Genomic DNA, 15294 nt, shown 5'->3' with positions numbered 1-15294 from the left:
GATTCTCTAGACCAGAGGTTGGGAACCTTTTTTATGCCAAAATTTATAATATTCATAGGCTATACAAAATTATCAACTTAAAATTAGCCTGCTATATCTGGTCAAACATTTAATTAACTCACCCCTTAAGGTCAGCGGTTCGAAACTACCAGCTGCTCCGCGGGAGAAAGATGAGGCTTTCTACTCCCGTAAAGATTTACACCCTCGGAAACCCTGTACAGGGTCGCTATGGGTCGGACCCGACTCGATGGCACTTAACAACAACAACAACAACAATATAGGGTAGGAGTCCTGGTGTGGTGCTGTGGGTTAATGCACCAGACTGCAAAGCCATTTGAACTGCAAGGTCGATGGTTCAAGCTCACCAGCTGCTCCTTGGAAACCCTATACAGGGTCAGTATGGGTCAGAATCGACTCGACGGAACTTGACAACAACAATAACAATATAGGGTGGGCAAGGAGCTCTGGTAGCGTAGTGGTTACGAATTGGGCTGTGAATCACAAGGTCAGCAGTTTGAAATTACCAGCTGTTCCATGGGAGAAAGATGAGGCTTTCAGATTTAAAGAAATTTACAGCCTTGGAAACCCTGCACAGGGTCGCTGTGAGTTGGAACCAACTCCATGGCACATAACCACCACCACCAATATAGGGTCGGCAGGGTTAGATTCTTACACCATACTTATTCAACCTGTATGCTGAGCAAATAATCCGCGAAGCTGGGTTATTGAAGAAAAACATGGCATCAGAATTGGAGGAAGACTCATTAACAACCTGCGATACTCAGATGATACAACTTTGCTTTCAAAAAGTGCAGAGGGTTTAAAACATTTATTGATGAAGATCAAAGACCACAACCTTTGGTTTGGGTTGCATCTCAATGTCAAGAAAACAAAAATCCTCACCACTGGACCAATAAACAACATTCTTATCAATGGAGAAAAGATTGAAGTTGTTAAGGACTTCATTTTTCTTGCATCAACTATCAACACTCATGGAAGCAGCAGTCAAGAAATCAAATGACATATTGCATTAGGCAAATCTGGTGCACAAGCCTTTTTAAAGTGTTGAAGAGCAAAGATGTCAGCTTGAGGACTAAGGTGCGCCTGATCCAAGCCTCATATTTTCAATAGCCTCATATGCATGCGAAAGCTGGACAGTGAATAAGGAAGATCATAGAAGAACTGATGCTTTTGAATTATGGTGTTGGAGGAGAATATTAAAAGTGGCATGGGCTTCCAAAAGAACCAACAGATCCGTTTTGGAAGAAGTGCAGTCAGAGTGCTCCTTGGAGGCCAGGATGGCCAAACTTAGTCTCTCATACTTTGGACATATTGTCAGGAGGGACCAGTCACTGGAGAAGGATATCATGTTTGGTAAGGTGGAGGGTCAGAGAAAAAGAGGAAGACCCCCAGTGAGATGGATTGGCCAAGTGTCAGCATCAATGGGCTCAAGCGTGGCAACAATGGTGAGGCTGGCCCAGGATCGGACAGTGTTTCATTCTGCAGTGCATAGAGTCACTATGTGCAGAGTCACTGTGCATAGAGTCATCGGTACCAACTCGATGGCACCTAACAACAACAAAAATATATAGGGTTGGAGTCCTGGTGTGGTGCTGTGGGTTAATGCGCTGGACTGCAGTCACTTTCAACCACAACTTCAGCGGTTCAAACTCACCAGCTGCTCCTAGGAAACCCTATACAGGGTCTCTATGAATTGGAACTCCTCAATGACACTTAACAACAACATCAAATGTGATGGTTGGAATTGCGGTTGTCTTGAGCCAGACCAAATGAGTTCTACAGCCTTATCTGACTCATGGGCCTGACATTTCCTACGTCTGCTTTAGACTATCAGATAGGTAACCAAAAGGATATGGGTTGCATGTAATCCCAGTAGATAAATGCCTACATGTGTTATGATAACTTATTTGAGGTAATTGCTGTTTTGCATTCTTCAATTTAAAGATGGAAAGATGAAGAACTTGGCTGAAGTCACATTCAAGCAGTAGAACCAGATCTGGAACCTTCCTCAAACTGTGCACTTAACCATTAGGTTTTGCCATTTCATGCATTGTTCACTTGACCTGGATCCAAGTTTTGTGTTCACTGTGCAACCTTGGGCAAGACACTTAGTCTCTTTGATTCAATTACTCAGAGAAAGTATTACTCATGGGGAGGTGGGGACGTATTCTCTGCTTTCAGCTAAGATCCAGCTGATATCAGCAATGATATCTTTTGTTCTATGTCCTCTTGTGACTCTGTCTTGAATTTCTGCCAGTTCCCTATCAATATACTACTGCAACAATTGTGAATAATCTTCCGCAAAAAATGACTCGTGTGTGATGCTAAGGATATTGTTGAATTATTTCTATTGGAAATATGAATATAGAGATCTTCCAGTTGGTTGGCCAACTAGTAAATTTCTTGGCTTAGACGAATGAGCACCTCCAGTCCTGCATCTGTTTGCTGAATCATTTCAATAGGGTTCCATTAATTCCTAGAACCTTGTTTATCCCAATGCATTCAATGCAGCTTGGATTTCCTCCTTGATACCATTAGTTAGTGAGCACATGCTAACGAGGGATACCATTGTTTATATCAGATGGATCTTGGCTGAAAGCAGAGAATACCAAGAAAATGTTTACCTGCATTTTATTGACTATGCAAAGGTATTTGACTGTTGAATCATAACAAATTATGGATAACATTGTGAAGAATTCCGGAAGATTAATCTGTGCTCATGCAGAACCAGTACATAGAGCAAGGGACAGTCATTAGAAGAGAATGAGGGGACACTGTATGGCTTAAGGTCAGGAAAGGTGTGCATTAGTGTTGTATCTTTTCACCATACTTATTCAATCTGTATGCTGAGCACATACCCTGAGGAGCTGAGAAGAAAGAGTGAGGCATTAGGACTAGAGGAAGATTCATTAACAACCTGTGAGATGCAGATGCCACTACCTTGTTGTTGTTAGATGCCATTGAGTCAGTACTGACTGCATAGTGACCCTATGCACAACAGAATGAAACACCGCCTGGTCCTGGGCCAACCTCACAATTGTTGCCATGTTTGAGTCCATTGATGCCACTTTGTCAATCTGTCTTGCTTGGAGTCTTCATCTTTTTCTCTGACCCTCCACCTTACCAAACATGATATCATTCTCCAGAGACAGGTCCATCCTGACAATATGTCCAAAGTATGAGAGACAAAGTCTGGCTATCCTGGACTCCAAGGCGCACTCTGGCTGCACTTCTTCCAACACTGATCTATTGGTTCTTTTGACAGCCCATGGCACTTTCAATATTTTCCTTCAACACCATAACTCAAAAGCAGCAATTCTTCTACGGTCTTCCTTATTTACTGTCCAACTTTTACATGCATATGAGGTTACTGAAAACACCATGGCTTGGGTCAGGCGCACCTTAGTCCTCAAACCTTGCTTGACTTGAAACATTACTGATGAATACCAAGAACTACAGCCTTCAATATGGATTACACTTCAACATAAAGTAAATGAAAATGTTCACCACTATGCCAATAAGCAACATCACATGACCATCTGAGCACCAGGTGCTTTTCATCACCATCTTTACTATAAAAGCACACTTGTCCTTTCATGTTCAGAGGACTTGGTAGAATCTTCTCTTCCCTGTGTCTCCCCAGTTGGTAAATGGTATTACCCTCAATAAATTTCTTTGTTTTTAATTTAACAGACTAAGTGTTCTTACTCTCCAATAGGAATCTCATTTGATTTTTCCTGATAATGTTTACATTTGATTTATTACTATTGTTGTTAAGTGCCATCGAGTTGGTTCTGACCCATAGCGACTCTGTATGGGGTTCCTAAGGCATAACTGATTAACTTGAACTGCTGACCTTGCAGTTCAGACTGACTTTGTAGTCCAGCGCATTAACCCACAGCACCATGCCAGGACTATTGTTGTTGTTAAGTATCGTGGAGTCGGTTCCGACTCATAGTGACCCTGCATAGTGTTTCTGAGGTTGTAAATCTTTATGGGAGCAGAAAGACTCATCTTTCTCCTGTGGAACGGCTGGTAGTTTTGAACTGCCGACCTTCAGGTTAGCAGCCTGATTCGTAACCACATAGGAAAGATTCCAACTGTCAACAGAATTCTTTTTAGAAAGAGAACTTTACTAATTGGAAAATTATGTTGAAAAGCATTTAGGGTAGAAACAAAAATAGTTTGATGCTTAAGGATGAACAGAACTGAATTGCAGGATACCAGGAAAAGAAATTTTTGTTGCTACAGAGAGGAAGAAGGAGAATGTGTGACAAGGGGCAGGTGGGGTGGGGAGATTCTAGACAACTCAATGCATAGACTATGTACCCTGTGAGCCATTCCTAAAACTGCTGAAATCCTAACTAAATTACTAAGATTAGAAAAGACCTGGTGAGCCTAGATTTCTTATTGAAAGGTAATGTTTGAATTCTGTATCCAAGGTTATGGGAGTAAGTGGTAGAGATAGAATGAAGAATTCCATTTAGAACCCAAGGACAAGATGGCCCCAGTGGATATCTGTGTTGAATTAGAATGTCCTCCTGAGAGGTGAGGACATTGAATCTCAGAGCACATATGTAAGGGACACACAGTGAATATGCAACCAAGCGACAATTTAGACTCAATATTCTGACTCAAACACCACTGTCTGTCAATCACATGACCCTTCTTTCTTGGGTTCTTGATGATGTCAATCAACCAGCTGAGAAGCCTTTACCAAAGGCTAACTTATGCTCTGCAGATCTAGGTATTTTACCAGGCCCTATGACCCTGAGATTTAAAAGATTAATGTCACTGCTAAAGAGGCTCTCCTAGTTTACTTACTTTGAAAAATTGTAGTTTACATAATCAACCTTTAGAAATTCTAGAGACTCGGAACCTTTTAAATCTGGGATGCTCTTTTCCATGATCATTTGCTCAATTGTCCCCATTCCAGCTTGAACACCTGGGAAGGAAACAAAGACATGTCGGTTGGTAGTAACAAGGATGGTCATGATATAATAATATTAACTACACAAGCACCATTTATTGAGTAAGGCATTCTATTCTCTCAGGCACTTAGAAGACAGCAACTCTGCAAAGTAGGTATTATTGTCTCTGCTCTAAAGATGAAAAAATTTCATCTTCATTAAGTGTCTTAGTGATCTTGTGTGACTATAATAGAAATACCACAAAGAGATGGCTTTAATAAACAGAAATTTATTCTCTTATAGTTTAGGAGGCTGGAAGACCAAATGCAAAGCGCTGGCTCCTTTCAGCATCTGTAAGCCCAGGATTCCTTGGAAATCTCCATGTATCTTGGCAGCAATCTTCTCCTGGATCTAGAAGCTTCACAGTACATAGACCCCAGATCCAAAGGACACAGTCTACTTTTAAATCTTCTTTCTTGATGGTAGTAGTAGTTGTTGTTGTTGTTAAGTCCCATCGAGTTGGTTCTGACTCATAGAAACCCTATCTAGAACTTCCAAGGAGCGGCTGGTGAACTTGAACCACCGACCTTGTGTTTCAAACTGACCTTACTGTCCAGTGCATTAACCCATAGTGCCACACCAGGACTCCATTGGTGGTGGTAAGTCCCTCATTCTCTGCTCAGTTCTCTCTCCTTTCATCTTTGTAAGATAAAAGGTTTTGCAGGCCACACCCCTGGGAAACTCCCTTACATCAGATCAAGGCTGTGATGGGATTAAGGGCATTGCAGCCCACCTTTCATCCTCTCATCAGTTTATCACATCAGATCTCATCATGGCGAATCATCACATAATTGCCACACCACTGAGAATCATAATCTAGCCAAGTTCACACGTGTTTTGGGGGGACATCATTCAATCTATGACAGTAAGTATAAGTAACTTGCTCCAGACCACAGAGCGAGTATGGGAGATTCTCATTGTGTTGTTGTTGTTGTTGTGTGCCATCGAGTCGGTTCCGACCCATAGCGACCCTGTATAGGGTTTCCGAGGGTGTAAATCTTTACGGGAGTAGAAAGCCTCATCTTTCTCCCGCGGAGCAGCTGGTAGTTTCGAACCGCTGACCTTAAGGTTTGCAGCCCGATTCGTAACCACTACGCTACCAGAGCTCCTTGTGTAACTACCGCTAAAAGACTTGATCACAGCACAGTGTGCTAGCAAAAGTACAAAGTATTCTATGATGAATCTAATTTTCACTATCTACATTTTACAGATGAGAAACCTGAGTCTCAGAGAGAATAATTCTGCCCCAAGTCACACAACTAAACAACTGGGGGATCCAGTGGTGGAAGCTCGAGACTCTGTGTGAAATGACCAATTCTAGAACACACTTCATTTCTTCCCGTTTCCTTCAGGATCTTTTGTCCTGAGAACCATGGGTCTCAGAAAACTTCTGAGCTCCCTGAAATTGCAATGAATGACCACGACAGAGCGATGTGTGTGTGTGTGTGTGTGTGTGTTTGCATGTCTCACATTTTATGGGAGAGCATCCCCATTTTCATGAACTTCTCCAAGCATTCTGTTGCTATTCTGAAGTGCCATCGAGTCAGTTCTGACTCTCAGTGACCCTGGATAGGATTGCCAAGGAGCAGGTGGAGGGTTTGAACAGCTGACCTTGTGGTTCACAGTCCAGTGCTGAGCCTACAGCACCATACCAGGAGTCCCAAAGCATCCTAGGATTCCAAACATGTTGAGAACCATTGTTTTCATGTGATTCTATTATAACTTGCCAGGCTTTTTATTATAGTGCCATGGGAAATTTTTCTCTGAACTTGTGGGGATAAACAGCCCTCTCTTCCTCATTAAAGAGCATGAGAAAAGGACCTTATACAGTGGTAACAATGGATCTTTCCATTTTAACCTTTGTCTCTTACTGGAATTGTACTGGAATTCTACCTTGATACCCTTCTTTGCAACTTAAGTTCATTTCCACTTATTCTGCCTTTTGCTGGAGATGACAAGTAGATGGTTTCCTCTTCTGTGCCATGAACGATATTATAACACAGGATGTGCTTTATTTACTATAAAGGAGTAAAAACAGAACCAAAGGTATAATCAGATAACTTGTGCCTGAATCCCCTCATTTTCATTCATTAACTTGTGTGACTGTGCAATTTACACAATCTCTCTGTTTTTCACAATTCTCATTTGTAACCTGGGACCAATAGTAACTGGACAGGTCTGTTCACACATGTGAAAATAACACTAGCCAACATTGATTGTTGTTGTTGTTGTTGTTAAGTGCTGTCGAGTCGGGTCCGACCCATAGCGACCCTGTACAGGGTTTCCGAGGGTGTAAATCTTTACGGGAGTAGAAAGCCTCATCTTTCTCCCGCGGAGCGGCTGGTAGTTTCGAACCGCTGACCTTAAGGTTTGCAGCCCGATTCGTAACCACTACGCTACCAGAGCCAACATTGATTGGGCATTTGCTATTGTCAGTTCCTATATTCTAAATGCTTCATGTGTATTAATTCATTTATTTCCCAACCTGGGTTGTTGTTGTTATTAAGTGCCGTTAAGTTGGTTCCGACTCAGTGTCCACCCTGTATAGCATTTCCAAGGAGCAGCTGGTGGGTTTGAACTGCCAACCTTGTGGTTTGCAGTCCAGTGTTGATCCGTCAGAGCCACACCGGGAGTCCTGAAAGGAAGCAGTGGTGTAGAATTCTAGCCTTCCAAGCAGAAAGCCCAGGCTTGATTTCCAGCCAATGTCCTTTAAAAGCAGCCACCACCTGTGTGTCAGAGGTTAATGTTCTCCTGTGACGCTGTCCAGATCTCTGAAAGCTTTCAGAATGAGATGAATTAAGAAAGAAAGCTTGATGACCCACTTCCCAAATCAGCCATTAGAAAGCCAATGGATCACAGCAGTCTGATCCTGTTGTGTATGGGGTTGCCATGAGTTAAGGCTAATACCACAACAGCTAACAACAAGAAGAACAACAACTTGCAATATGCAGTTGATACAACCTTGCTTGCCAAAAGCAAAGAGGACTTAAAATACTTACTAATGAAGATCAAAGACTACAGCCTTCCATTGGGTTAAAACTCCATGTAAAGAAAACAAAAATCCTCACCACAGGACCAAGAAACAACATCCACATAAATGAAGAAAAAATTGAAGATGTCATCTACTTCATTTTGTTCAGATCAACCATCACCACTCAGAAGTAGCAGTCAAGAAATCAAACTACATATTGCATAACGAAAATCTGTTGCACACGACCTCTTTAAAGCATTGGAGAGGGAAGATGTCAATTTGAGAACTAAGGTGTGCCTGACCCAAACTATGGTGTTTTCAGTAACCTCATATGCATGTGAAAGTTGGACAATGAATAAAGAAGACCATAGAAGAATTGATGCGTTTAAGTAATGGTGTTGGAGAAGAATATTAGAAGTACCACAAACTGTCAAAAGAAACCAATCTGTGTTGGAAGAAGTACAGCCAGAATATTTCTTAGAAGCCAAGATGGCCAGACTTTGTTTATCATACTTCAGACATATTATCAGGAGGAATCAGTCCCTGAAGAAGGACATCATGCTTGGTAAGGTCAGTGAAAAAGAGTAAGACCCCAAAAGAGATGGGTTGGCACAGTGGTAGCAGCAATGGGCTCAAGCATAGCAACGATTGTGAGGTTGGCCCAGGACTGGGCAGTGTTTCGTTCTGTTGTGCATTGGATCATTATGAGTTGGTACCAACTTGATGACACTTAACATGTCTATGCAGATCAGTATATCAATGAAGTAACCCTCAATAGAGTAACTATATCTATTGAACAGATGATTACATAACTTGGCTTTAAGTATGTTTCTGTTCAAAGACACCTTATTTAGCTTGTATGAGGGTGAGTCAAAAATTATCTGCACTATGGCTGTAGAATTTACTGTAATCAACTTTTTTTATGTTTTATTGTGAATTATATGATAGTTTACATGTTTACATGAGAGAACTTTAGTTTTACATTTATTCCATCGTATATCATTTCATTGCCATGGTTCCAATCCCCTTCATGCATCATCAACCAACCAAAGGGTATATCCTAGAAACCCACCCCTTACCCTCCCCCCTTTCCCCTCAGTCTTCGGCCCTCTCCCTCTCTGGATCCAAAGTCCCCAGCCACTTCATCACTCCACGTCATCGTCTCTGTCTCCATCTCAGGGATCTCTGGTTCTCTGGGTAGGGTCCCGCTCTTGGCTCTTCTCCGTTGATGGTCCTAGAGACCTCCGCTCCTAGACTGGAGAAATAATCGCTCCCTTCCTTGATACAAAACGTCTACCTTTGCACTTCCAACCCTCATAATCATTCCTGATAACCATTATTCACTACAGTATCATGATATCACGAGTTACCCATCTGTATTTCATTTCATCAGCTCCACCTAGACAGATTGGATAGTACTCACTGGAGATTCTGCCTTCCTCCATGCCCCCCTAGCTCTAGATTCCCTCTTGAAAGCTTGTAAGCCAGTCACTTCTTGCCTTTGTAGTCCCCCCCCCCCTCACCATTTGGGTATCCAATGTCCAAGTTCACTTTTTCGATATAACCTCCTCACTTTTCAATATGCTTTGACCATTGCTCACCACACTTTTGCATTTCCTTATTAAAAAGTATCTTTTAGATTGAGCTCCAAGCTACAAATGCATCACTGTCTTCATGTCTTCATTAAAGGTGAGTCTTTGTCCTCGAAGGTCTGCTTTCAGGTGAAAGTCTGATGGATTGTAGGGAAGATGCTTTAGCACGTCATAACAGAGGGTTTGTAGAGTGTTAACAATGTGGGCAGAGATGTGTGGACAGGCATTGTCATACAAGATCACAATGCCCTTGCATAGCAGTCCTCTATGTTTTATCCGAAGTCTAGGCTTCAGCTCTTCAGTGAGCATCTCATTGTAATGAGCACTGTTGATTGTTGAACCTTTTTCCGGATAATGTTCCAATATTGGGCCCTTGAAAATCCCAGAAAACTGTAAGCATTAATTTCTAGCTGATGGCTGACTTTTGAACTTTTTTGGGTCAGCAGTTGAGGATGTTTCCATTCCATACTCTGCTGTTTAGTTTCAGGTTCGTAGGGATGAATCCAGGTCTTGTCACTAGTAACGGTTTTTTGAAAGGAACTTTTATCTTCCTTAGAGTACTGGTCCAAATTTTGCTTGCAGATGTCCAGACACTTCTGGTTATGCTCTTCCATGAGCTGTTTCGGTACCCATCTTTTTGAAACTCAAGTCTGTCGTGGATTATTTCCCAGGCAGAACCATGGCTGATTTGGGACTGATTTGCCAAATAACCCACAGTCACTCACCTATTCGACAGAATCATTTCACGTGCATGCTTAATGTTGTCATCAGCTGAGGATGTGGGCAGGTGTTTTAATATAACCAGAGTGCAGATCAGTTTTTACTCACCCTTGTAATTTTGATTCATGAACCTTAGACTCATGGTAAACAGCAGCGTAACTCATGTTTGAAGCAGACTTCTCTAACACCTAGCCATCTAGCATTTATTTTCTTCATAAAGCACTACCCTGTCTCCTTGTGCTTAGGGACTCTAGGAAAGAGTACATCAGCACTATGTTTGGGGACATTTTAAATAATGAAATTATCAACAAAGACCACAAAGGATGTAAAAAAAAAAACAAAAACCCAAAACGTGCCAGTAAACAGACCCTGAAAAAGACACACGTTGGCAGTTGGAGAGCTGAATGTGGAGCACTGCTTTGTTTGACCTCAGCTGGGAATGGAGGTGGAGGGGTAGGGGCTTTAGAGACTCTAACTCTGCCACACTGCACATGTGCACATCTGCAACAACATTGCAAGTATTGATTTTAGGATGACAAATTTGAGCAATTAAGTGCATTTGCAAATATGGACTCTGCAAATAATGAGGATAATCGAATATTTATATATATACATATATAGGAGTCCTGGTGTGGCGTTGTGGGCTAATACGTCAGACTGCAACGTCATTTGAACTGCAAGGTCGGTGGTTCAAGTTCACCAGCTGCTCCTTGGAAGCCCTCTACAGGGTCGCTATGGGTTGGAATCGACTCGATGGCACTTAACAACAACATATATATATGTGTTTGTGGGACTCTTGTGTAGCGCCATAGGATAAACACTTGACCTCAAGGTCGATTTGAACCACAATGCCGGTGGTTCAAACTCACCAGCCGTTCCTTGGAAACCCTGAGTCGGACCTAACTCAATGGTATTTAACAACAACCTTATATTTGTGATCTATCTCTTGGAAGTGACTTGATGTCACACACAATAACAAGTCCCATATAGATTCATATATATATATATATTGTTGTTGTTGTTAAGTGCCGTCGAGTCGGTTCCGACCCATAGCGACCCTGTACAGGGTTTCCGAGGGTGTAAATCTTTACGGGAGTAGAAAGCCTCATCTTTCTCCCGCGGAGCAGCTGGTAGTTTCGAACTGTTTCGAACTGCTGACCTTAAGGTTTGCAGCCCGATTCGTAACCACTACGCTACCAGAGCTCCATATATATATACATAAATATATTTCTGAGGTTTCTTTTTCTACACACATCACAGTTCACTAAACAATTGTGCTCGATGGCTTAATTTTACATTCCCTGTGCCAGATGAGGAACTGGGGAAAAGACAATGAGTTATCCAAAAGCTGGTTGGCCTAGCTTCCACGAAAGTGATTGGATCATACCACAAAATAAAACCCCAAAACAACAAAATCTGTTGCTGTTGAGTCAATGCCAACTCATGCAACTCCATGTGTTAGAGATCAGAATTGTTCCAGAGGATTTTCTTGGCTGCAGTTTTTACAGAAGTAAATTGCTAGGCTTTTCTTCCACAATGCCACTGGATGGGTCTGAACAACAAGCCTTTAGGTTTGTAGCCAAGTGCAAACCATTTACACCACTCAGGATTCCTTCACCCCACAGTAGGGATGGCATTACCTCTAGTAGAGTTTGTCTGAGTCATGAGACACCCCAAGTTATGAGCTTCTGGGTTTCAAGTTGTAGACCCCACCTTGGCTTCTGAATGCACCCAACTTACCATAGTCCAGTGCCCGCTGAGTAACTCTTGCCTTGATTCCAGGGTAGATAATCTTGGAAGATGCAATGTTGAGATTCCATAGGAAGAAACAACCCCAGAGGACTTGGACCATCTTTGTATACATCTGCAATTAACCAATATTTATGACACTTTTATTATTCTTGACTTTCTTATTAGTCAATTTTATCCATCAATTCAAGACTTTCTCATTTTCACTGCTCACTTCCAGAATGGCATCCATCCATCCATCCTTCCATCATCTACTGAACATCCCAGAACATGCTCTAGACCTATTTATGGCTCTTGACCTCTGCTTCCCACAGACTGGAGAGTGAGTCAGTCATACACAGATGATTCTAACGTAGAAGGATACTGGAGAAATTCTTGACAGTTTTAGAAATAACAAGTTAATAATGTAGAAACATGGCCTTAGAGGATATGAAGTCATCACACAAGGCAGACTCCCCTTTCCTCACAGGGTGGGGCTTAAACTCTTATTAGGGCGATCAATGCCTTTCTCTCCTCTCCTGTCCAAGTTCTGACCAGTTCTCTCATGCCTGGGGTGTTTGTCCAACCCTCTTAATATAAACACACATACATGTTCTCTTTCTGACAGGCAGCTCCACAGGTGTCTTTTCCTCCATGAAGCCCCTTCCCAAACACAATGTACAAAATAAGCACTGTCCCCGTGACCTGATAGCCCCTGTGGCCCTCCCCTTTAGCTCTCTCCAAAGACTTCTGATAATCTAGCAGAGCATGTTGTTGTTAGCTTAACGTCAAGTTAACTCCCAACTCAGGGTGAGCCCAAGCACAGTGGAACAACACACTGCCTAGTTCTGCACCATCTCCATGAAGAGTTTTGAATCAGAATGCTGTGATCCACAGGGTTTTCATCGACTGACTCTAGAAGTGGACCACCAGAACTTTCTTCCTAGTCCATCTTAGACTGGAAGCAGTCCAGCATCATAGCAACCTGCAACCCTCCACTGACATGGCAGCTGCACATGAAGCACATTGGCTAGGAACTGAACTCAGATTTCCTGCACAGAAGCTGAGACCATAACACATTACAGAATGACCGGTTTGTTTTTAGTGTGTATCTTTCCCACGGGAACTTCTAAGCTGCATGGGGAAGGACTTCATCTCTTCAATACTCAGAATCATGACTGGCAATGAGTAAATGTAGAGTGGTTGATTGGATGGTTGAATAAATGTCTTTCCCATGAGCTGTGAAGTGGGCAGGTATGCCTTCTGGGTTCCCACACACTTAGAGTACACCAGGGGGCATTGTGCTGTTCGTTTATTGGTCTGTTTCTTCATCACAGGGATTGTGCCTTATTTCTATAATGCCCGAGTCTAGTGCAATGCCTGCCACATCATAGACACAAACACTTTCAATTAAGTAAACATTCTCTTCAAGAGAAAGGAGCAAGTCACTATTATATTGCCAGTTCTTGGCATCTACTAAGTGACCAATGTTGTTAAGTGCCATCGAGTCAGTTCTGATTCATAGCGACTCTGCAGAGGGTTTCAGAAGAGCCTCTGGTGGGCTTGAATTGCCGACCTAGCAGTCAGTGTTGTTGTTGTTGTTAAATGTTGTCAAGTCTGACCTATAATAACCCTGTAAAGAGTTTCTGAGGAGCGGCTAGTAAGCTTGAACTGCCAACCTTGTGGTTCAAAGCGACTTTGCAGTCCAGCTTATGAATCCACATCACCACACTACAGTCAGTAGTCCAGTGCCTATCCTACAGTGTCACACCAGGGCACCTGGCTAATGTGTATGTCTTTAATTAGAGGACTCAATGAGTGAATGTTGTGTTTGGTGGTGATTGTGTGCCACCGAGTTGGTTCTGACTCATAGTGACCTTGTTTAGGGTTTCCAAGGAGCAGCTGGTGAGGGTGAACTGCCGACTTCTTGGTTCAAACTGACTTTCCAGCTCATTAACCCACAGCGTCACACCAGGACTCCCTGGTGATCTTTATGGGAGCAGTAAGCCTCATCTTTCTCCTGTGGGGCGACTGATAGGTTTGAACTGCTGATCTTGCAGTTAGCAGCCCAGCTCATAACCCATTATACTACGAGCGCTCCTTCAACAAATGAATTGTTATTGTTGTTGTTGCTAAGTGCCATCAAGTTGGTTCTGACTCATAGTGACCCTGCATAGGGTTTCCAAGGAGTGGCTAGTGGGTTTGAACCACTAACCTTGTGGTTAGTGTTCCAGTGCTTATCCTACAGCTCCACACCAGGACTCCTCCTGCCACACTTTCTTGGAGGAGGAGGCACAGGTCCCAACAACAGCAATGCTCAAGGGTTCTTTTAATGCCAGCCAAGTGAGCAATCCATTTACAGGCTTTGTGTCTACATTCTGGGAGTTTATATCTGACCTGCCCCTGCTGCATTCACACGTGCCATAGATCCGCAGTTGACAAGCACGTTGAGCTAAGGCACAAACTTGAAACAAATCAGCCAAGAGGAAGTTGTAGGAGCCAGCTCTTTAGACAGAGTACAGGACCAGGACACGTGTGGGGAGAGGGGATGGGATGCAGGGCTGATTGAATGGTTTAAGAGCTGGGAGATGCTTGGCCAAAGGAAGTGAGAGATATGGTAAGGGGGTTGTGTGGGCTTACCGGTGAGACTGTGGGGTGGGAATGGGGTGGTGTAACCCAAGGGTGGTGTCGAGAATTTGCTTGAAAAGGACAGATCATGGGAAGGGAATGTTCAAACAGGGCTGTTGCTGCAAGTCTGTTTTTGGCTTTTGAGTGGCATGGGAAAAGATAGCCATTCATGGAAGCTTGACAGAAAGTGGATGCAGTGGAAAGCATTTTAGGGAAATTCCAAACAGTGTAGCCCGCTTTGTGGAAAGAGCAAGGGTTGCCCTACTCACGGTCTGGGGCTGGCATTTTGTGAAGTGCAGCAACTGCCCAATGCATACAGCGGACCTGGGGTCAGAGTGGTGAGTGCTCAGGGGGCGCATTTTACTGAAGGGTCATGAGGTCGTGAGTTAGGGGTTTGACATATCTGTTCTGAGGAGAGGACAACAGGGTCAACCTGTTTACATTTCCTGCCTGATTTCCTCAGAGGCCCCTCTATGTATCCTGGCCTACAGCCAAGTTGAACACTTGTGTCTTAAACACACATTATATCTTGCCTAGTGCCTTTGCTGATGTTGCCCCCTTACACCTGTGCATTTTTCAGGTCCATTTCAAACATAAGTTTCTTTCTGAAACCATTCCTGACTTCCCTGAGCAAAGGTAATCTCATTTTCTTCCAATCCTCTCT

The 15294-nt window shown here is 42.9% G+C and overlaps 1 protein-coding gene across 1 annotated transcript in view; it reads right to left on the bottom strand.

Annotated features, from left to right (window-relative positions):
• BPIFC (BPI fold containing family C) overlaps positions 1-12138 on the bottom strand; it is a 51327-nt gene extending 39189 nt beyond the window's left edge. The window contains exons 1-2 of the mRNA XM_006865241.1: positions 12015-12138; positions 4846-4966 (exon numbers count right to left, since the gene is read on the bottom strand). Of these exons, the coding sequence (XP_006865303.1) occupies positions 4846-4966; positions 12015-12138 (245 nt within the window). The remainder of the gene's footprint in view (positions 1-4845; positions 4967-12014) is intronic.
• Positions 12139-15294: the final 3156 nt, after the last annotated feature.

This window comes from Chrysochloris asiatica, unplaced genomic scaffold, assembly GCF_000296735.1.
Source record: "Chrysochloris asiatica unplaced genomic scaffold, ChrAsi1.0 scaffold00076, whole genome shotgun sequence".
Taxonomy (NCBI): domain Eukaryota; kingdom Metazoa; phylum Chordata; class Mammalia; order Afrosoricida; family Chrysochloridae; genus Chrysochloris; species Chrysochloris asiatica.
Note: the sequence above shows the minus strand (reverse complement) of the source record. Positions and strands in the feature narration are given on the sequence as shown.